Consider the following 23,482-nt stretch of genomic DNA (forward strand, 5'->3'; position numbering starts at 1 on the left):
GTTCATTCGAGAAGCAGGATCAAGGCCTCTTGTTTTCCGAACATTTTGCTAGGTCATGGAGTTATGCAGATGAGTATGAAATTCTGGTCACTCTGTCTTTAATAGCCTGCCTTCCAGCCTCCTCTGCCCTACCCCCGAGTCCTGCTCAGGCTCCCCGCTGCTGTCAAGCCTCCTGTCCTCTCGCTGTCCCTTGTTAGCCAGTGCTCTGGCTGGTCTCTGAAACACCCGCGTCCCCACGCCCCTGCATGGCTAAACCTTCTCTTCCCCAGCTGTTGGAGGAAGTCCTCCCGTTGGCCGTTGTCTTTGCTTGCTGTACCTCTTGCTCAGGATGACAGCTGTTTGCTTCCCTGCCCTCTCCGTCAGCCCTGGGAGCAGGAGCTCTTTGGGAACAAGGCCTGTGCTTCATTCACTGTGGTGTCCTCAGCACCTAGCAGGATGCGCAGCAGGTGCGTTCTGAAAAGGAAGATTGAGTGAGTGCTTGGAAAGCTGGAATTTGGGACACATTTAGAGCCTCCCGTAGGCATTGCTGTTGTCAGGGAACCCAGCACCATAATTTTACTTAAAGGTGGAGGGAGTAAATTTTTTTACTTTTTATGTGATTGTAAGTAATTTAAAACAAGGGTTTTTTGTAGTAAAACATGCCGTGCACAACAGGCATAAATTTTGAAGCTAAAACTTGAGACAGAGTTTTGCACTTAGGTGAATGGGTGCAAGTCCACTCTCCTTGGCCTTTGAAGGGTTTTAAATGAGGAGGTTTGGGAAGCACTGGCCAAGATAAATCTTAGCCCTGCTGATTTAAATTAGGGAGGGTTTGCCATGCTGAACTACTATGTGGTCAGCACTAAAAGAAAAACAAAAATAGTAGTTACCCCACTCTTGAAGCCAGCTAAGACACTTTCCAAGCAAAATAGCGTTTCCTGCATGTGTGAGGCAGCTGTGGACTACCAAGTCATGAAGTACAGTCTCCTGATCTCCTCCCATGGATTTCAGCTCAGACTCGGAGTCCTCCGGTCATGCTTTTTGATTGGGCTTATCTGGTTCTATTAGACCTTCAAGTGAGAGAGATGGTTCCCTGAGATTTCTTCCAGGAACCATGGGCTATAATGCTTGGGGGTGGAGCTCATACCTGGGGCCAAAGGAAGACTCTTTAGGGAAGGAGATTGGGAAGGCCCATCTCCTCTCGCACACTAGTTTTCTTACTGGCAATTCAGCAAAAGGCTTATTTTTGACTGTCTTGTTATTTTTTCTTGAAAGCTATAGGCACCTTATTATGCCTTTGCATATGTGCCAGAATTTTTTAAACTTCAAATGAATGTGGCAGATGTTCATAAAAGTTTAGAAAAAGCTACCATAGGAAGACTTTTTAACCATTTTTATGACACTCAAATTTGTTGCACAAAAAGAAATATAAATTATAACCTACTGTTCTCATTTGAAAGAAGGTTATTTGGGGGGAAGATCTAATTCTAGCCTTCAAGCTCTTGCAGGCTGTCCTATTTGTTAAGTGGTAACCTAGTCACCTAAAAGAGTACACCTTCCTTCTAAAGTGACAAGTTTCTAGCTGATCGTCATTCTTAGACCTCCACTGCCTTTTTATATCCTTTCTCTCATTTAAGCAAACACTAATTTGAGGCTGGTGGTAAGTTAGCAGGATAGCCAAGGATTTTGGCATAGACCTAGTTTCTTCTTGGAGAGAATGATCATGTTAGCTGGCAGCTAGGAAACACCAAAACGCGGCCAGATTACACAGTGACTGTTTCCTTTCATTCCCTCCACCTCAGTTGAGTTCAGGAGATGCTCTGCAGCTCCTCTGTGCCATGTCTGGTAGCAGGTGCCAGGTCAGTGCTGGTAGATGGGTTCCTTTTCCTTTTTGATAAATGAAGACCTTCCTTTCCAAGCCTCACAAATAATGCTTTGTGTACAGACCTCAGAGCCACATGAGGGATGCATGCAGAAGGTGTTTTGTATCATTCCTGGTGATGGTCAGGAAGGAGGAAGGAAAGGTGATAGCAGTGACACAGTGCAGACAGAGGCTCAGGTTAGACTGCAGATGAAGCTCCACCTATATGCAGAGGCAGTAGAGTGGTGGTTAGAATGTGGACTCTGGGTTCTGGCTCCCCTACTTCCTGCTTGTTTGATCTTGGGCAAGGTGATGGACCTCTGCACCTCTGTTTTCTCACCTGTAAAATAAGGGCAATGGCCATAGCTCCCCCCTATAGTATCATTGAGGGTCTAGTGAGATGCTTATCAGGTACTCAGCACAGTGCCTGGCACATAAAGAGTTCAACAGAGGTCAGCAACCATTGCCATTTTTATTTCCTCAGTGGCCTTAAAGCCGTTTACATTGTTAAGTTGATGCCTTTGAAATTGTGTTTTAGGGACTCTTGGGTTCCAGGGATCATCACCTTCATTCCCTAGGGAAAGAATTTCACTAGAATTGGCTTGTGCCTGCTGTTTTCTTCTGGTTGACAATGCTGGGGGCAATGTGTCAGGGATGGGAGTGGTGTTTTTAAGGAACTTGATAAATGCACTTCCAGTTCCCTGCTTGACCACTCCCTTGCAGTAGTAATTTCAGGTGTGGTACTTTGTCTCTGTATCTTACTTTCTTCATCTATAGGAGTGGTTAGTCCCTATCTCTTAAGATTGTGGTAAAGATTAAATAAATGAGTCCTGTATATGTCCAGCATGTCCCAGTGTCTGGCCTGTGGTCGGTACACAGTACACACCCCCTTCTATAGTAATGTTTTGGTAGCCTTCTGTGTACCTGGCATTGTATCACACTAGGGGTTCTATATCAAATGGTGAATGTGACATAATCTGTGCCTTCAGAGTTCTGTCTAGAACATATGCAGACAAGGAGAAAGTAATTGCAGGGAATTTGAGAGGCTATAGGCTCTGGTAGGGAAGACAGTGAACTGAGCCTTGTGGGCTCTGCTTCTCAGAGGAGAGGAATGCCTAAATGGAAACCTAGCAGATAAATTTGAGTTCCACCAGGAGGACAGGGAACAGCATCTACAAAGACTTAGAGTGTAGACCATGGTGTTTCCCAGGAAGTATGAGCAGTTCAGTGTCTGACAGGAGCGTGGAGCTGAAGGGGAGAGGAGCACTGTGGCAGGCAGGCAAGGGCCAGGCCATCCAGGGCCTTGTAAGCCGTGTTAAAGAGTTTCAACTTTACGGGGCAACGGAGAGCCACTGAAGGGTGTAAATAGGGGAGGGTCAGGCCTCCTCCTCCTGGGCCGTTAGAAACACGGTCCTTCCATATAAAATGCTTGGAAACGGCTTAACCATGTTCATAAAGTAAATTGTTGTTTGTAAGGATCAAGGTAATTCTTAAGTAAAATTACACACCACAAGGGGCTTCCCTGGTGGCGCAGTGGTTGAAAGTCCGCCTGCCGATGCAGGGGACATGGGTTTGTGCCCCGGTCCGGGAGGATCCCACATGCCGCGGAGCGGCTGGGCCCGTGAGCCATGGCTGCTGGGCCTGCGCATCCGGAGCCTGTGCTCCGCGGCGGGAGAGGCCACAGCAGTGAGAGGCCCGCATACCACAAAAAAAAAAAAAAAAAAAAAAATTACACACCACAACCATGTACATAAAATTCAGATGTGTTAGCGTCCCAAACCCAAGCTTCCAAATGGTTTCCTTGCTACCAAACTACCAAACTGTGGCAGAGGTGTTTGTAGTGATGACTTACTTTGAGGTTTCAAGCACCATTTTTACTAGATTTTTGTTTCCTCTCTGTTTCCAAGTACTTTTTATGAATTAGATAATCTTTTTACAGTGCAGTTTGAGAGGATAAATTTAGGTTATATACTAAATGCTAAGTTCCAGGCACTAGGAACAGGGGAGTGAGACCCAGGTACCACAGGGGTCTACCTACCTCTCCCACCAATGCAATTTCAAGAGACATGTGATGGGGGCATGAGGAGACAGGCCCAGCTCACAGCTTTCCTCTCTTCCTCACCATCCTTTATGTAGGAAGGCTCAGCGGGAGCGCATGGAAGCCTGGTTTTACAGATGCACCAAGTGCTTGGGGCAGCGCTGAGCCACCGCTCCAGGGACACATCCCTGTCCACACTGAAGCACCTCTCCGTCTCTGGGATGCAGAGGCCATATTCGTCTGTGTCTGCAATGGTTTAACTGTGGAGCTTTTACACAAAATAACAGCACTGACTTATTTACAGACAAAGAAAAATAACTTTTTTTTCCCCTTTACCTCTAAAAGAACCTGAATTGCTGTCAGCTGAACTGGTGCCATTTTAACTAGCTTTTTCTTTTCATTTTTCTCTGGCATAGGAAGTCTTTAATCCCTTGTTCATTTTTTTATGTTTATTTTTTTTAAGTTTCACGGTCAGTGTAGAAGAGTGTTTCTTGTTTACCATTGTACCATTTTGCTTCGTCACAGGACTCCACAGGTAGACAGTATAAGATGTAGTTTGCCCTTGTTAATACTGTGATTCATGCAAAACTCTCAGCCATAATTATATGCAGGTATAGGTGGTGACTTGTGCATGTGTTCTCACGAGAATTGAGAAACTCCATGTGAGATCTCTTTGTTAGTGATAAGTAATCAAAGTCCTGCTTTGTAAGATGGTGATATTTGCATGAAAAATTCCACCTGGTAGTTTCAGTCATAGGTTCATGGGGAGAGATTTAGCAAGAAAGGGAGAAGGTTGGGAAGAAACTGCCGTCTCCTGTGTCCTTGTTCCATGCCAGACACAGTGCCCGGTGCTGTACCTGTTCTCACTTTTGCACATCCTAAGAATCTCTCTGCCAAGGAGGAGACATCCATATTTGCAAATGGGGAAGCTGAGGCTGAGAGAGAGAAAGTAGTTTGCATCCGGTCCCTCTGCTGTGCTGGGTTTGTCAGACCCCAGAGCCCCTGGATCAGGCTGTGTGGGTTACGCCTAACCCTGCCGCAGTCCCGGCAGAGGTTCCCAGGACCTTTGCCTGAGCTCTTCCTTCTCGGCGCGGCCTCCAGGCCGTGCCCTGAGCACTGTGGTGAGGGGACGGAGGGCTCACGTCTGGCAGCCTCATATTTCTCCAGAGGAAAGCTCTGAGTACACTTGCGACTGGGGCTGGGTTACTTAGCCTCTCCGAGGCTCCATTCTCTAATCAGTGAAATTAAGGTAATATTATCCATCTCAGAGAGTTGTGAGAACTAACTGATATAATGGATGTAAAGAGCTTTTTAAAAAATTCTACCAAACATTATTCTTCATAGTGAGTAGTAAAAACAAGAGACAAAGTTTAGATCAATGAAACCCTGACGCTTGCTTAATTATATAAAGAGAAAAGTAATTGGACAGTAGCTTGGTCTTGCTGGAATTTCCTTAGCGTGCTGTTATCAAGCGATATCACATGTGAATCTGTCACATCCAGTGCATTCAGAGTGAAAATTCAGCAGCTCTGTTCAACTTAGGGCCTGAAGAATGTTCTGGATTTCGCCTGATGGATTCCCCCTGGAAGCTCTCTCCTCCTCATGTGGCGTCTGCTTTTAAAATGTGTGGTTCTTAAATGCCACTTAGCCTAATGTTGGAATTAGTTAATATGAAACAACTTAATGCCCTAGTAGTAATTTATGTTATCAAAGGGAACAAGTACTTCTGGCTGATTTAAGTATCTCTTGCAGTCAGTACATTTTCAGTCTAATTTGTCGTGACTGAAATGTTCTCTTGTGAGATGAGATAGCCCTCTGTTATAGATTAGAAAAATTGAGTAATTTATGAGGGAGAGTCGCAGTAGAAAATGTGAAACCATCATTGATGCTTTTGTTTTCCAATTTTCCTATCATCACTTAGCCAGTCAATTTAGCAACGTTAAAACTGACTTCAAAGAAGACCCAAAGTTTCTAAATTGTTACTAAGAGGAGCTTAAACTAACCAAATTCCTGTCAGATTAACACAAGGAGCAGCATGCAGGAGGCTGTGGAGCAGAGCGGAAGAGCTCTTGAGCTCTAGAATCATGGGGACCTGGATTCAAATTCTAGGTCCGCCGCTACTGGGAGACTTTAAACAAGCTCCTTTGTTTTAAGGAGAAATCAGTTTAGCAGGGGGAAAAGTACGGCTACTAAATCTCACAGTTCGACCACTCCGTACAAAACTACTATTATGTTATCCTCTGAAGAGATGCCTATTGGAAATATTTAATAATAATATCAACCATTGAATGAGCTTCTACCAATATACATGGCACTTGAGCTGTATAATTTTTCATTGTCACGCCTTTGTGAGGGGTGCTCCTGTTTTGCAGATGGGGATGTAAAGGTGTCTCTTTGAGCTTCAGACTCCTTGGGTAGATTCTCCACTTCATAGGAGTTTTTTAATGAGGAGTAAATGAGAAAATCGGTACCTGACACGTTGTAGGCGCCAAGTAGATGGAAGTGATTATCAGTATTATGTGTGTGTAGAACTGGTAAATTTTCTTTAAAATAAGCTGAGACATCTACCTAAAATTGGCTCTGCCCTTTTTTTCAGCCTCCTTTTGTAGTTTTTATTGAGTGACTTTTTCTAAATCAACATTAGCTTAAAGGCACTCTCAACTGAATACAGCCACATGGGACTGGTGACTTCTTTTCAAACTCCTTGCAAGTGATTAGGGGCGGGGCCATTGTGGGCGCTCAGAGACCAGCAGCATGATGATTGAAAAGCGGCGCCCTTGGCCTACTCAAATCCCACTTGGAATCAGGGCACATGTGGTTTTGTTTAACACCATGCTCAGCAGACTCATGGTACAGGTTTGTGACCATGAGACGTTTGTTGTTGATATGTGAGGTCACCACAGTAGGGGTGTTTGTCAACCAAATTAAACTTCCTCTTAATGACCTAAAATAATTGATTCGGAAGGCCTTTAAATGGGCCATGGCAATGTGTAAGCAAGCTGAAATCTGGCATTTTCTGCACAAATTATTGCATATTGTTGTTTTGTTTGTTTTGCTTTTGTTGGGAAAAATGTGGCTAGACCAAGGGCTGAGAAGGCAGGCAGTGATCCTGAGTTTGAATCCGAGCTCCACTATTTGTCCCTCTGTAACTTGGGCAAGTCGCCGAGCATCTGTGCGTGTATGCTTAACATCTCCATCTGCAAAATGGGGTCACCTGCCTCAAAGTGATGACAATTAGAAATAATATGGCTAAAGTTCCATGCACATTAGTAGGCCCTCACCCAATGGTAGCTATTATTATTAATAAAGTATTTCCAATAGGCATCTCTGAAGAAGAGCACTTAATAATAATTTTATACAAAGTGGTCAAACTGTGATATAGTAACTATTCCTTTTTTTTCCCTTTACTAAACTGATTTCTCCATAAACTGCTCTCCGTACTAAACTTAAACATCCATAGAGAAAAGTGTGACTAAAATTGGAGCCTATAAACCTCTCTCTACATACTGTCTGATTCTCAGCTGATTTCAAAATGAATTTAAAGTTGAATATTTAAAATATATGCCATTTAGGCTACAAAAGAAGTGGGTTTTTTCTTTGCCCATTGGGTTCAGACATTTGTGACCTAAGCTCAGGCCATTGCAGGTAAGGAATGGGGCCACCGTACTATTTTTGTTTACAAACAAAGGCATGGGCTCAGGGCTTTTCCTAAGTATGATCAACAGTGGCAGTGAAGTTGGACGTTATCGACATCCCACAGAATGGTTTATGTGCCCTGCCTAAAATCCTTTCCTCCATAAACCCAAATACCTGACAAAAACTAAAAGCTTCAGACTGGGGCTGCCTAGACTCCTGGACATGTCCTTAACCAAACAGAATATCTGTTAAACCCTGGTGCCTGGGAGTCAATTGTTTTAAAAGATGCAGTGGTAATAAATTTATATCCTGCCTCTTCAGCATTTTATTGAAAGTATTTTGTACTGACCGAACGGGTTAAATTATGAAGCTTGATAAGTACATATGCACATTACCCATCCTTAGCTTTAGAAGAAAAAAAAAAGGAAGAAAAAGATAGCTATGATTTTGGAAGTCATCCCAATTTTTAAAAATAAGAGAATTTGGACATTTTGGCATATGGGGTTTTTTAAATGAAATTTCATGGAACTGAAAACAGTCAATTTTAGGTTTCCAAAAATTGTTTTGATTTTCATTGGTATAAATTTGCTGCACATGGTTTTAGGGAAGTTCTGAGAGATGCATTTGGGACTTCGGGGTTGATTTTTTTTTTTTTTTTTTTGAGCTTTGCGATTTATTTTTAAAAGGTGATTTTTTTTTCTAACTCAAAGTATAAATCGGAGGAGACCAGAGTTCCATTTCTAGGACAGTTTTTGGTAATGACATCGTTAAGCATTTCCAAACAACTGGACTTGGGGCTGAACTATTGGGCATCATTTCAGCACCGTTTGGACACTGCACAGCAGATCCCTCTCCCCCTCATCTCTGAGTTAGAATCTCGAGGCCAAGTGATTTGGGCCATTCCATTAGCAGCAGCTGCTGGTGATAAGCACTGTGAGAGTCACCTGTGTAGGGTCAGGCTTATTGCACATCAAGGTTCAGCAGTGTCGGAAGAGAGGGAAGATGCCCAGGAGGGGGCTCCAGGCCACCTGCTGTGTGAGGATCAAAGGGTTGAAAGGTCAGAAGGCACAGCTTCCTTAACCATATCTGTCTGTGCAATAGCTATTTCAGATTGTAAATCTTGGCGATTTCATTAAGTCCTCCTGGCTGCTACTAGGGCATTGAAATAATAAAATTTTATATCTATTGCCTTTCCTGCCTCTGGCAGCCAGGCTGATACATTCTCTGCAAAATGGGGCATCTTTATGAAAACCTTTCCTGGAAGGATCAGAGCAGCCTTAATGAAGCCTCCCTCAAATTAGGAAGTTGGGGTTCCTAGGACCTCATCCTCATGTTTTTTAAAAAGAAAAAAAAAATCACACAAACTGTTTAGCAGCCTTTGGGATTTATGTAGCACCTCTCTTCTGAAAAGCTGGTCCCCAAATATTGCCTATTGCTAAATGCTTAATCGTACAAACAGGATGAGAGGTGAGCTTTCCCAGTGCTGCTGCTTATTAAACAGGCCCTGTTCTAATGACCACAGGGTCCTTTCTTTTAGGCAGCCCCAAGCAACTATACAGATATTACTTCCCACTCAGCAGACCTTTCAGGTGTTTTGAGAGACATGTCTCCTGAATATGATTTTCCAAATATTTTTCCTAGATCTTAAAGTTGTTATGGACCTTTAGGGCTCCTTGGCTCTCGGGCAAGACAAATCACAGTAACGGCTGCCCCTTTACTGCCCATATGTTTAAGACCCCCTGTAGTTTGTTTGAAAAGTTAAGAGATTTTCACAGTGAAGGTGCCATTTCTGAAATTTAAAGTGTTCCTTTTCACTGGGAGATAAGTTCACTCTGATTAAGTCCGTAATTCTCACTAAGCCATGTTTATGGGGGCAATAAACAATGTTTCAGCATGCTTGTTAAATTGGGTTTCCAACCTCTCCACTCTTTAAAAGTTGACATTTCAAATAAAAGGCAGGTGGAGATGGGAGTCCAGGTTTGCTGTGCTTGTGATGAATGAATGATGGCAAGTGGCAGTTGTGGGGGAGGAAGGAAGGCCCTATTTTATGAGAGGGTGACTCCAAACCATTTTGGGACTAGGGAATCAACATCCCCTTAAACCCCAAGTGAAACTCTTAAATTCAAGTTTCGTCATTTCAAATTGGATGGATACTATTTTTGAAATACTGCTGGACGCACTACACTCATCATTTAATTTTCACAACAAGTCTGTGCTATAGAAGTGGTGGCTTTGCTTTACAGATGATGAAATTTGGGCACAGAAAGGTTAAGTAACTTGTCCAAAGTCACACAGCTAATAATTAGCAGGACCAGGATTCAAACCCAATTATTTTGTTGTGTGAAATATTTTAGTGTGTACAAATAATAATAATAAGACCCTGCCTTTAGGGTCTTTTTGTTATTATATATCTAGCCTATGATAAGTCTGTGTATGGAGGTTACAAAAGAAATATGTGATCTGGTCACTGTCCTCAGTATTTGCTAAACCAGGAATGTAGACGGGGCTCCACAGAGAGAAGGGGCCCAGGCTCTGGGGAGTGGCAGTCCAAAGCTCAGGTCCTGGCTCTGTTATTACTCTGGACCTGGAACAAGAGCTTCATTTTTCTCTTCTGTGAAATGAGAATAATAACGCCTATTCCATGAGGATCAAATGAAATCAGGTATTTAAAAATATAGTGTTTTCAAACTCGATATTTTATAGATGACAGTGGTGAGTGTTACTGCAGTGTATGTAAATATAGAACGGTTAACCCAGTTACTTTAAGGGAAAAGTGACAGGTACACATGAAACAGTTAGAAACATCACTAATCAGGTGTTAATTGAGGATCCAAGTATGTGTTGCCCACTGTACTTGCTTAGGACCAAAGAAGGCCACTTGCTGTGGGAGCAGGAATAGTCAGGAAGGTTTCGTAGAAGAGCAGGCTTTTGCAGGATGGAGATAATCATGGTGATCCATGTCTGGGCCATCTTCACATCTTACCAAGTGCTCTGCCACCTCATCTCTCGTTTGCATGTTGCAGCAGTGGTGAAAGGTGTTGACACCTTCCTTGTCCTCTTTTTACACATGTGGAAACTGACTCTCTAGCAGTAGGAAGGGTGTTTCAATTTGGGGCAAAACCCCAGCAGTGTCAGGCGTGCACATGGGCTCACCCCTCCATTTTGGGGGCCAGAGTGGAGGCCAGAGTGGATGGTGGTGCTGTGTTGGGTGGACGTGTAGAGTGAGCCCCAGAGCTGGCAGAGCTGGCAGAACCAAAATCTCAGACGGAGGCTGGCTGGCACTGACTGAGCTTCTGCCCTGTGGCTGGCCCTTTAGGAAGCACGTGTCCTACCGTAACTCCTTTTAATCTTCTCAACAGTCCTGAAGGTGGGGATCAAGACCCAGTCTCACAGAGAAGGAAACTGATGCTAGAGGAGGCAAAGGGCCTTGCCTAAAGCTACCTGGCTAGTAAGTGAGTGAGCCAGGACACCAGCCTTGGGACTCTGCAGCTCTGGGCCATGACCATCCTGAGGAGGCAGCTGGGCAAGCTCTGTGTGAATGGAGATGTTCCACCAGATTGAGATCTTTTCCACTCCATATGACTATGCCTTTTCTTATTGATTATAATTTATTGATTTATAATTTCTTATTGATTATAATTTACCCCACCCCGCCCTACCCACACTACCACACACACAAGTGGACCGGGAGCCCCTTGAGTTTAGAGATCATGTTTTAGTCATCCATCAGTTCGACATGACTAACTAAATGGGTGAATGAATGAATGTCCAATGGATGGATGGTCAGGAAAGGAGGGAAAGCACTACTGAAGAAATAGCCCCTTTGCTGACCTGGGTTGAAAATCTCTGGACTTGTTAATGAGAGTCAGTGCTTACTACCTTGTGAGGAGTGGATTTGGCCTGACCTGTGAGGTGCTTACACCACTTCCCTCCCCTGCCAAGCTTCTGTTTCTGTTTAAAGCACACTGGGAAATTCCAGCAGTGTTTTCAGGGGTCCTCTGAACTGTCAGGCTTAGATTTTTAATTTTGCAGAGCAGGAAGGAGCAAATCAGTGACTCCTGGCTCCAAAGAAAAGCCACTACGTTTATCAACTGCTTGGCAGCTCAGTGACCTTTGGGGCCAGAGGAGGGGAAGGAAAATGTCACTCTTCCCTCTGTGTGTATCTGAGATTTCAGGAGGGAATAGAGAGTTTAGACTACCTGCATATTTGCCTTTCCTCTTCTTGTCCTTTCCACTTTCCTTCTGATTTCTCTTTCCCTTCCTCCTAGGAGGCCAGCAGCTCCCCGTGCTGTTCTTTGTTATGTTCTCATATACATGCGCATGCATTTGAGTACATTTGATGTGGGCTGTATAGTGGAAAGAAAGAACGTTGGCATGGAGAACCCAGATTCAAATCCTTTCTCTCACAAGCATGTGAGAACATGGGCAATCTGTTTCATCTCTTTAGCCTCAGTGTCCTCATCCATCCAGTGGGTACAGTATTCCATAGGAAACCCTCTCCCTTGAGAATTTTAATGGAGTCCGGACCAACCATCAAGCCACTTGGTGTGTCCCTGACAAACATCTATTAAATTACAGTTGCTCAGTATGTTTGTGATGGAAACAACGTGTCAGAGCAGTTAGTAAGGTGCATTGGATACTACAGAGTTCTTGGTGTCCATCTGGGTTCAACTGCTATGGCTCCACTGCTGCTAGGCCATAGGACTTTGGACAAGTTACTTCACCTCTCTGCCCCTGCATTTCCTTGTCTCTTCACAAGGGTGTCGTGAGGATTGCGTTAAATGGTACGGCATGTAAGGGCTGGGCCGCGGGAGGAGCACATCAGCTAGCAGCTCTCATTTTCTTACTGTGGGCGTCAGGCACGTGATGGATGCAGAGCGTGTAACACAGTTCCGGGCCGTGCAGGCCCCTGGGAAGTTAGCTGTGCCTCAGTCCACACGTAACCAGGAGTATAGGCAGCCTAAGAGGGGACTGTGTGAAGGCCAGCAATAGTCGTTTAGGGTAAAGTTTAAATGGACGAACTATGAAGATGTAATTTTTGGTTTTGTTTTAACCATATTCCCTACCTTTCAAAACTTTAAAAAAAAAAAAAAAAACCTGCCAAGAAGTCATACTTAAGTGAGACATAAACTGTAATGCCAGGAGCCATATTACTGTGCCTTTTTCAGAGAGAAACAAACACTGGACTTTCTCTGAGCCAAAGCAAAGCACTCTGTGGACTTCGTAATGCTCTGATTTAAGAGGATGATGCATCCTCTTGAAGCAAAGTGTCTTTGCAGGAAGTCATTGTAGACCCGTGCCCTTTGCTTGGTGGTCTAGATGCTGGTGTCAGAGGTGCTGCCTTAGGTGCTGGCGTGGCCATAGGAGAGGAGACTCCTTACAGGCCTCAGGGGTCACTCCAGCAAGGAGAAGGCCTGCCTGTATAAAATGAAGAGCAAGGATTTGTGCTGGTGATGTAATCCAGGGGATCCAAAGAATGGTCAGGAGCATGTGCTGTCTCCCTGACTGAGCACAGTCCTGCCTGTAGCCAAGACCAGTACCCTGGGCAGATGGGAACATGGCCACATAGGTATAAAATGAATTTTTCCATTTTTTTTTCTTTTTACTTAATCCTGTCACAACCCTATGTAGCACGTGGTCATAGCCCCATTTTATAGAGGAAGAAACTGAGGTTCAACTGTGTTTAAATAACCTGCCCTGGGTCCTGTAAGTAGGCATTAAAGAAGATAAAACTCAAAGCCCAATCTGACTCCTACTCAGTTCTGCTGCTCTCCCAAAGCAGGCTGACTCAGGACTGCAAATGTCCCTCGGAAGGTACCCAATAATATTGCTGCTTTGCTCCTCAACTGGAGAAGGGGACAGGACTGATTGGAGAAGCAATAGGTGTCCGGGAAGGGTCTACCTTTGCAAACAAATTTTCTGACAGATATATTCTAGATTGAATCCTTTTTATCCATAGAATTATTGCTATGTTGTTTTCATAATAATAATAGTCAATACCCAGTGCTTATTATATGCCAGACACTATTCTAAGTACTATACGTGTATTAACTCATTTAACCACCATAACAATCCAGTGAAATCTACATTATTTGCTTTTCCTAAACATTTCACTGAAGTATGAGATTTATGGGAAGCGTACACTCATCCAAAGTATAGAGCAGGGTGAGTTTTTACAAGGCAGTCATGCCATGTAACCACCACCAGATCAAGAAACAAAACGTTACCAGCCCCCAGAAGCCCCTCTTGTGCCTCCTTGTAGTCATTCTCCCTCTGACCCAAGAGTAACCATTATCCTGGGTGTCAGTACTATTTTAATCTCATCAGACACATGCAGAAACTGAGGCACAAAGAGGTTAAAGGGTTTGCCCAAGGTAACACAATTATAACTGGCGGAGTTGGGATTCGGACTCGGGCAGTCTGGCTCCAGAGAATGTGCTCATGTCCCTGAGACATAGCCAGGAAAAAACAATAGGTTGGTGGTAGTTTTCAGTGGCACAGAATCATAATAGTGGAGTCATTAGCCTTTGCCTTTAGTCTGAAAATCAGTTGTTCAAATTCGTATAGTCTTGGAACTCTAATCCTACTTTCAAATCGCAAGGATAGAAACTCGCTTTTCAGAGCCTCCCATTCATTGTACTTACTGCAATCAGGTACTGTGTTAAATTCTTTACATGTATTATCCTGCTTAAACCTCCAAACACAGCTGGACGGTAGGTAGTATTATCCCCATTTTATAGATGAGAAAACTGAGGCTCAAAAGTGAAGAACTAACTGAAGGATACTCTGTGGCTGAGGCAAGGCTTGAATCTGGCTGTCTCATTCCAGAACCCACGTCTTAAGCTACCATGGTAATGCCTATCTTACTTTCTATGTCAACTGTGAATTAATTCTACACACGTTAATCATGATAATTTTATGTGATTATTGTCATTGTCATTATTATTGTTACTCCCATCACACTTCCTTGTGCAGACTTTTACATTGGGCTTACATTGTCCATGTGGGCTCACATTGACATCTGTGCCAGGCCTGCCTCCCAGTAGAGTGAGAGGCCACAATATTTAATTCATTCTCCAATTAATGAGCATTTGCCCTGTGTCAGGCACTGTGCTGGGCACTAGGGATGCAGAGACAAATAAGACATAGCTCTGCCCTCACGATGGTCCTGGTGAAAGGACAACAGAAGAGATTCACCGTGTGCTGGCTCATTTATTCCATGCATGCCACCTCACTGACACCCCACCCCCGCAACAACTCCCATACAAGATAAGGACCCCCATTCTCAGCTGAGGCAGCGGAGGTGGATCTGGGCCTCTGCTCCTCAAGGTCCAGCACCAGCTTCTTTCCTTCACCTCCAGCCCCCGGCTTCCTCAGCCAGGGAGACAGCACATGCTTCTGACCATTCTTTGGATCCCCTGGATTGCATCACCAGCACGAGTCCTTGCTCTTCATTTTATGACCTGGTTCTAAATCCTGTCTTTTGTCACTAGCTGCCCAATCCCCTCCCTAGATAGGCAGGGTGAGCCCCATCTGTGCAGAGGACTGGTGTGGTTTGAAAAGGTACAGCTGATACTTTATATTTTAGCACAGGAGTTGAGGGGACCCATTGTTTTCATACAACCAACTTTAGAAAGTAAGGTTCAGTAGAATCTTCTTGACTCGAGAAGATACACCGAAGGCATAGTGATCCTCAAGTGGACCCCACTTTTACATAGGGATGTATATCATGGGCATTGGATTCTATATTTATCCTAGAAGGGTATGAGTAGAAAAAAAGTTTAAAAAACCTTAGGCTAGACAAAAAAGGAAGGAAGCAGGGAGCCAAACACAGCTGCAAATCAGAATTTACATTGGTGATGGTTCAGGGAAGAATTACCTTGTCGTGTGGCATTTGGTCACCATCATTCATGCATTGTTATTTTTCACTGTCTGTTATGACTTTATTCTGTGTTCTGGACATAACGCTAATATGTTTATCAACTCATTGTGCTGTAATTTATACACAGCAAACCATCCATTTAAAGTGTACGATTCAATGAATTTTGAGTTTTATACATTCATGAAACCATTACCAATAATGATATAGAATATTTCCATCACCCTCAAAAGACCATTCTTTTTTTTTTTTTTTTTTTTTTTGCGGTATGCGGGCCTCTCACTGTTGTGGCCTCTCCCGTTGCGGAGCACAGGCTCCGGACGCGCAGGCTCAGCGGCCATGGCTCACGAGCCCAGCCACTCCACGGCATGTGGGATCTTCCCAGACTGGGGCACAAACCCATGTCCCCTGCATCGGCAGGTGGACTCTCAACCACTGCGCCACCAGGGAAGCCCCATCCTTTTTTTTAAAAAAATATTTTGTTGCAGTGTTTTGGCGTTTTTTTAAATAAATTTATTTTATTTATGGCTGCATTGGGTCTTCGTCGCTGCACACGGGCTTTCTCTAGTTGCGGCGAGTGGGAGCTACTCTTCGTTGCGGTGCGCGGGCTTCTCATTGTGGTGGCTTCTCTTGTTGCGGAGCACGGGCTCTAGGCGAGTGGGCTTCAGTAGTTGTGACTCGCGGGCCTAGAGCGCAGGCTCAGTAGCTGTGGCGCACGGGCTTAGGTGCTCCGCAGCATGTGGGATCTTCCCGGACCAGGGCTTGAACCCGTGTCCCCTGCATTGGCAGGCAGATTTTTAACCACTGCGCCACCAGGGAAGCCCCATTCATTTTTGTTTAAATTTTATTTTATCTTGAGCTTCTCATGTGCCAATCACTAGTCTACATGATTTAAAAATGTTAACCCATGTAATCCTCTTCACACGCATGAGGTGTAAGCACTGTATACAGAGGAGAAAACTGAGGCACAGAGAAATGAAGTGAAATACCCAAGTTTACACAGCTGGTGAGTGGCGGAGCTAAGTGAGAACTCAGACAGACTGGCTTCCGGATCCTGTGGGCTTCCTCTCTAGGCTCTACTTCTTGTCGTTCATTCATGCATTCATTCATAAATTGCCTGCTGTGGGCCAAATCTTGAGGTAGGAGCTGAGAATACAGAGATCTGTCTTGGTGGCCCCAAAAAACCCACAGACCAGGGAAGGAGTCAAATGCCTGTATTAATGACTCTAGATTGATGTATTTTTCTGGTTGTGGGAGTAAACCGTAGGCTACCATGGGGAAAGGCAAACTTTCTGCTCCCTCGGGCCCTTTGGGGTAAGGTTAGCCAGGCTCCACTGAGGTTCCAAGAAACATTGAGGGAGACGGGACGGACGGGCAAGAGAGCCGCTGTTGGTTGAACGCCTCTTATGGATGTCCTGGCAGTCTTGCTAACTCTTCTACGTACATTCACTTATCTAATCCTCACGACAACTCTTTGAGGTGGGTACTGTCGTGATCCCCATTTTACAGATGAAAACCTGGAGAATTTATGAGATTGAGCCTGTATCCATTCAGCCGCCCTGACCACCTCCCATATTCTGATTTTTCCCTTTCTTGTCCCGAAAGGCAGAGGTCAGACTAAGTCTGTCCGTGACAAAGTATAAAGGGAAAGACATTTTTGATTAATAATATTTATGGGAAGATGCCATTTTTGTGTGTTTCTCTGTGTAAGAAATGCCATTTGGAAAGCCGGTGTGCATGTCAGTATCATTTTTTTTTTTTTTTTTTCATTCTGAGAAAAAGCCTATAGAGTCTGGTGGGGGGAGGGTTTGCAGCTGGCAGGAGCTTTGGCATATGTTGTAACTAAAAAGAGAGGGAATGTGTTGGTGGGACGAGCTACCGGAGAGCTGTCTCGGTGTGCTGCGGTACTAGTAAGTGTTTTAATTGGGTAGGGTTTTTGGAGGACTATTTTGACATCTGCTCGTGTCTTTGCTGATTTTTCTTCACTTAGAGTAGGAAACACAAGCTGTGGATAAAATGACTTTAAAATAATTGGAAGTAAAGATATCTCTCTCAAAGTCGGATTTGAGAGGGACATTTCTTTAAGAAGTGGAAAGGAAATTCCACTTCTAGGAAACCATGCTAAAGCACAAGGCTTTATGCCTACAGATTTCACAACAACATTATTTATAATAATTTCTGAAAAACTGGAAATAGCCAACAAAAGGGGCTTAATTGGGTTTGTTTCTATGAAGTGGAACATTTTGTAGCAATTAGCAATGATCTTTACAAAGCTTTTAATGAAGTGAAATATTGCTTATATTGTAATAAATGAGAAAATCAGAAAGAAACATTACAAATTGTTTCAGCTGTGTTTTAAAAAGTAGGGATTGGGGCAGAGGGTTGTGGAAGGAAATACACCAAAACATTATCTCCAGGTAGAGGGATTAGGATAACCACAGTTTTCTTCTTTGAACTTTTTTGTCTTTCCCATTTCTTTTTACATATGTAATTTTTATGATACAAAAGACGTGTCATTTTGCGTGAGAGAAAGCAAGCCCTCAGGGTGCTGGTGTAGCTGCATGCCCTACGTAGATACTTGTTCTGAAGTCTGAGCAGCGGGTTTGAGGACATCTTCAGAAGAGTCAGACTGGGTTCAGAAGTCAACTCTGCCACTCCCTAGCTGTGTGATTTGGACCAGTTTCTTTGACCTCTCTGAGCCTCCTCCTTACCACAGAGCTGGTGATACCTCCCTCATAGCATGGTCAGGGTTAAATGCGGTCACCCAGTAATGGCCCAGTTTCCTTCTCCATCAGCACCGCCCACTCCATCCCCCAGTTTGAGGGGCTTTGTTTTGTTTTTTGCCTTTCTTCATTCCTCTTGTTTCCTTGAGCCTTTCAGGGATAGGGCACCATCCGGCCAAGCTGGCCTCCGATTCTTTCCTTGGGAACATGAGCTTCAGGAAGGCCCTTGAGTCCCCGCCAGCCCCTTTGGAAGAGGCCTTACCACCAGGAGGGCAGCATTGTCCTATGAGAGGAAACTGTGCCGACCCAGCTCCTCCTGGAGCCTGGTGCACGGGCATTTTGGTTACTAAGGGGACCCTGGCCTGCTAAGTCAGAAGAAAGAGCCAGGTTTTTTCCTCTTCTTCAGCCTGCTGCCATTGTTCAAAAAGTAAACACTCCACACAGCTTAAGCAGCAAGTCCTCCAACCAGGAGTGGGAAGAAATCAAAAGCCCATTCCAGCCCAGCCGTGGAGAGCCCACAAGGGCTGGTCTGTGTCACTGGGCCCCCACTGGGAACGCAGAAACAACACCCAATTCTGGTCCAGAATCAACAGCCCTGTCTCTGGGCCTTTCAGACCGAGGCTTCTCTCCAATGGCCGGGCCCCTTGCCCCCATCTGTTTGGGGCTCTCTGGAGCTCTTTGGAGGTCAGATGAGGCAAAACTGGCGATTGTGAGGTGCAGCGACCCTCAGCTCAGTCCTCAAGGCCTGGAGTCACCGGCTGAGTTCCGGAGCCCCTCGTGGCCCCTTCTCCGATTCCGTGTCCAGCGCCAGTCTCAGCCTTTGAAGTGAGAGCCCAGCAGTTACCAAGAGGGGCCAGAGGATTTTTGCCCTTAGGCCACTGCCGCTACAGTTTCCAGACTGGCCGTGGGTGACGTGTATATTATAAAAGCAATAATAATAGCGACTGTGAGGCCTACTGTGTGCCCAGTGCTGTGCACACACCACCTCTGATTCGCACAGCAGCCCCGGGGAAGAGGGCTGGGGTGGGGTGAGCAGTCACAGCTATCTTCTCGATTTTACAGATGAAGAGGCCAGTTAGTAGCCACATAACCTTGGGCAAGCCACTTCACCTCTCTGAGCCTCAGTTTTTCGTCTCTGAAATGGTGATCCCTCACCTCCAGCTGCTGTTGAAAATGAAAGAATCTGTGTGAAAGTACTTTGAGAGCTCTGAAGTGTGATGTAAGTGAAAAAGGTTCTTGTTGAGGCTGTTTTGTAACTTCCTGCTCGTGCACTGCGAAGTATTTAACCTGTCGGACTGCAAAGTGAGGCAGCTAAGGAGCCCTGGACAATTCACCATGAGGCTTAATGTTGTCAACTGTAAAATGGGATTGTGCTTTGTGAAACACTAGTTATCAATGCTGTTTGCTGATAGCTTTTTACCCTGTGAATAAAGCAGTCAGTTAATATCAGTTTTGGGGTTTGGAGGAAAGAATAAACTTCTAAGTAGGCAAACCTGTCCCTCCCCTGCGGCTCTCAGCCCACAGGAAGCATTTAGTAAATGTATGAATTGATTGATAGGTTTGTGGACTGACTAGCCGCTGGAAAAGTCAACAGCAGAAGAAATTTGAGGCTCCTGGTCTTGTTGAGCCGAAGGGTTCCAGGATCCTGCCCTCTGGGAGTGTTATTTCAACCCTGGGAGGCTTCTGACCAGCATGGTTCCAACCCTCCTGCTGGGAAGAATCTCAAAATGTTTACTTAGGTACGAAAATTCTGTCCTAGAGGCTGGGATTTGAGACAACAAACATCAACCGATATTAATGAGCCCTTACCAAGTGCCAATCATTTTTTCTTTTTTTTTTGTGGTACGCGGGCCTCTCACTGTTGTGGCCTCTCCCATTGCGGAGCACAGGCTCCGGACGCGCAGGCTCAGCGGCCATGGCTCATGGGCCCAGCCGCTCCGCGGCATGTGGGATCTTCCCGGACCAGGACACGAACCCGTGTCCCCTGCATGGGCAGGCGGACTCTCAACCACTGCGCCACCAGGGAAGCCCGTGCCAATCATTTTGTTGGGTGCTGGTTATTATGCAGTGCTGAACCAAACTGATGAGCCCCTGAGGGAGGGGGCTCCTGGGGCCAGCAGGGGGAGGCAGGCAGGCAAAGGGGTGCTAGGGCTCAGAGCAACAAGGATGGCAGAGGTCAGTTTCACTGGGGGTGTCTGATGACGAAGAGGTTGAGGTGCAGTGCAAGAATATGAGCTGTGGAGGTGGCCGGTGCTGCGTTACCTCTGCCACTCACCTCACCTCTCTGAACCTCATTTTCCTCAAGTTACCTAACATGAAGGTAATAGTGTGCACTTTGCAGGATTTGATAAGAATTAAATGAGAATTAGTAAGTAAAACATAGAGCAAGCACTAGTAGGCATCTACTACACTTTAATTGTTGTCCATTTCCAGGGCATTAGCAAATGGGTCTTTCTGCTTAATCAGGACAAAATGAAGGTTCTAGACTCTAAAGAAATGAGCTTTGATATATGATGGGGTAAGAGGATTGAATGAGATTGGAAGTGGTAGGTAGGCAGGAGGGAAGTAGAGATGGATTCTAGCGGTGGGTAAACAGTGTGATTGAAAACTAGCTTACATACAGTCTTATACTTCTACAGACGATGGACAGTTGCTCCCAGATGGTGGGCTCTTCTTTTCTCCATACTGTACCTTCATCCTCTCACCAAACACGAGCACCTAGTAGGCACAAGTCTCCCTTACCCTTCCTACTACTGTACCAGTAGAATAACGAGTTATGGCCAGAGCCTCGGAGCCATGATTCACTAGCTGGATTTCTATGGAAAATGGAACCAGTTTGAAAGTGTGACCTTTCTACTTAATGTTAAAGAGAAATGTTAATGTGTTAACACTAGGCTGTACAACGTATTCCATACCCCAAAATGCCAAGAGCCGACAGAGATGGGCAAGTAGTCTTTGGTAAATGAGAGGGGATGGGTTGAATGGGGCTGTCATAAGACCCTAGCTGTATATCAGAGTTCCTGGAGCCAGAGGTTTAGACTTCAGCTTCTTCTTCTTCTTCTTCTTTTTTAATTTGAAAATATAGGAAAATAAATCATGTTGGGGTGTAAAGATCTCTCCCCCTAGCTGTGTGACCTAGGGCATGTTAACTTAGTCTCTGAAACCCTTTCCACTCCTGGGACTTGGGGATGACCATACAAGCTCACAGAGTTTTTGTCACAGTTAAATGGCCTCACACATGTGAACTGCCTGGCATTGAGCCTGCCACGGAGTATACCTTTGTCAAATGTCACTTTTCTTCCCTACTCCCCTTTCCCAGAGAAAGCCAGAGAAATGCCTGTGTCTTCGTGGGGCTTCAATGATTTTCTCTTCTGGATTTTTTTCTTACTTGCAGAAAGTCAGAAACATGGCCCTGGATGATGTCGTGATTCTGAATGTGGACACCAACACCCTGGAAACCCCCTTTGATGACCTCCAGAGCCTCCCGAATGACGTGGTGGGTAACGAGCCCTTGAGTTCTGACTCCCGGGAGCTCATGCAGTGGACGTGAACATGCCTTTGGGGAGGAGAAGGGATGGATACAGCTGTGGTTTTCCTGTAGCCTAAGAACTGCGGTTGGTTTCTGTTACCTCTGGAACCTTTGTCTCAGTGAAGGAAGTTGGGAGGTGGTTCATTTTTTTAGTCTTGTTTTGCTCTCATAACCCTCATCTGAAGTGACCCCAGGGTCTAGACGGCCCCTCTTTCTGTGGAGCCTGGGGGTCTTGCCATCCTCATTGCCATTGCCGTGTCCAGAGAGCAGGACAGCCTCCCGGGGTAACCCCACTGAAGGCGGGTGGAAGGGCTTCAGTGTGAGCAATTTGGGGCACTTCAGACCTACGTTTTTTTTCCTGTGCCATCGTCAAACGCAGCTGTCCCCACGCAGCGGGGTGTCTACTGCCAGCGCTCTGCATGTGGCTCCACGCGCCCTAGATCTTTCTTAGTTACCTCAGGTCTAGACAGAAGGTGGGCCTATTTAGCGAAAAGCAACTGGCTGCCACATTTGCCACACTGACATCTGACCACACACTTGTCTCATGTTGCCACCCAGAGCTGCCTTGTGGGTGGCTGTTCGAAGTAGACCCAGCCTCCCGCATTGTTCATACGGATGAGGAGGGTCGGGGCTCCCTGGGAAGTACAGTTCTGATGTTTGTGGTTTGGCCTCCAAAACTCTGCTTGCGAGAAAGTCTGTAAAGTCACACTGGCTTACAGACTGGAAGGAGTGGGTGTTCCTGGCCATGTGTGCTGATGCGCGGCTGGGCTTGCGTGGTGGCAGGTGGCCACTGCCCCTGCATTACTGCCAGGAGTCCCAGTGGCACTTGGGGGTTAGCTGTCTGGGAGAGATTGCTGCTTGTTGGTGAATGGTTTGCAGCAGGGTTTCAGACTCCTCTGCTCTTAACTCACTGTGAGATTTTGGGGGGTCCTTTGTGTTCTGTAAGGATGTGTCCTTTGTGCCATAATTAAACAGTGGCTACAATTCATTGACTTCTATGTGTTAAACACTCATCACTGACTTCCCATTTACTCTTCACACAACTCTGAGGAAGGTATTTCTCTTATCCTCACTTTACCTCACAGAGCTAAAAAGAGGGGGAGCCAAGAAGTGAACCCAGCTCTGTCGCTCCACAGACCCCCGAGCCCCGCTGCCCCCTAGGTGCCTTCTGCATTCGGGGTCTCACTCAGTTGGCATCCTAGCCCCATGGAGTAGGTGAGGGAGAAAAGAACCTCAGGGAGCACGTGTCTTGCCACAGATCATACGGCTGGTGGGGGCAGAGCTGCGATTGGAGCCTAGTCTGGATGACACCCAGCCCGTGCTGTCTCCAGTCCGTGTACACGGTCCCACTCTGAGGCAGAGAGAGATGACAGCGTAGGAAAAATACAAGTGCCAGACCCTATGAGGTTTGCTGTTGATCATGTCAGGACAGGGTACGTGGTTGGTGTCTCAGGGCCTCTGGGCTGTAATTTGAGTTCTTTTTGGTCCAAGGAATTTGAGCTTTCTATTCCGGTTCCCTTTCAGTGGAAAAGTTCTCCCTTTAAGTCATGGGTGTCTTAGGTATGGACCTTGCAAGTGCTGAATAAATGTGGCAAGTGAGCCTGGGGTATTTGAAGTACAAGGAATGGCCAGGGGCCCCAGGCAGCCTAAGATGAGTGACTGATGGCTCAGAAACCATGGAGTGGACTGACTATCCCATATGCAGTGCTCTGAGCCAGGGCTGGGCATCAAATAGCAAAGATGAAGCAGATCTAGTCCTTTCCTTCAAAGAGCATATTCCAGTGGGGGAAACAGACATGTGAATCACATATATCTCAGGGTATAGCGTAACAGGGGC

General features: G+C 45.5%; 1 protein-coding gene across 8 annotated transcripts in view; it reads left to right on the forward strand.

Moving 5' to 3' along the window:
* DENND1A (DENN domain containing 1A) overlaps positions 1–23,482 on the forward strand; it is a 541,250-nt gene that overhangs the window by 337,303 nt on the left and 180,465 nt on the right. For all 8 annotated transcript variants that reach the window (XM_067743355.1, XM_067743356.1, XM_067743357.1 and 5 more), the window contains one exon: positions 21,511–21,612. In XM_067743355.1, coding sequence (XP_067599456.1) covers positions 21,511–21,612 — 102 coding nt within the window. The remainder of the gene's footprint in view (positions 1–21,510; positions 21,613–23,482) is intronic.

Source organism: Pseudorca crassidens, chromosome 7 (genome assembly GCF_039906515.1).
Source record: "Pseudorca crassidens isolate mPseCra1 chromosome 7, mPseCra1.hap1, whole genome shotgun sequence".
NCBI classification, from domain to species: domain Eukaryota; kingdom Metazoa; phylum Chordata; class Mammalia; order Artiodactyla; family Delphinidae; genus Pseudorca; species Pseudorca crassidens.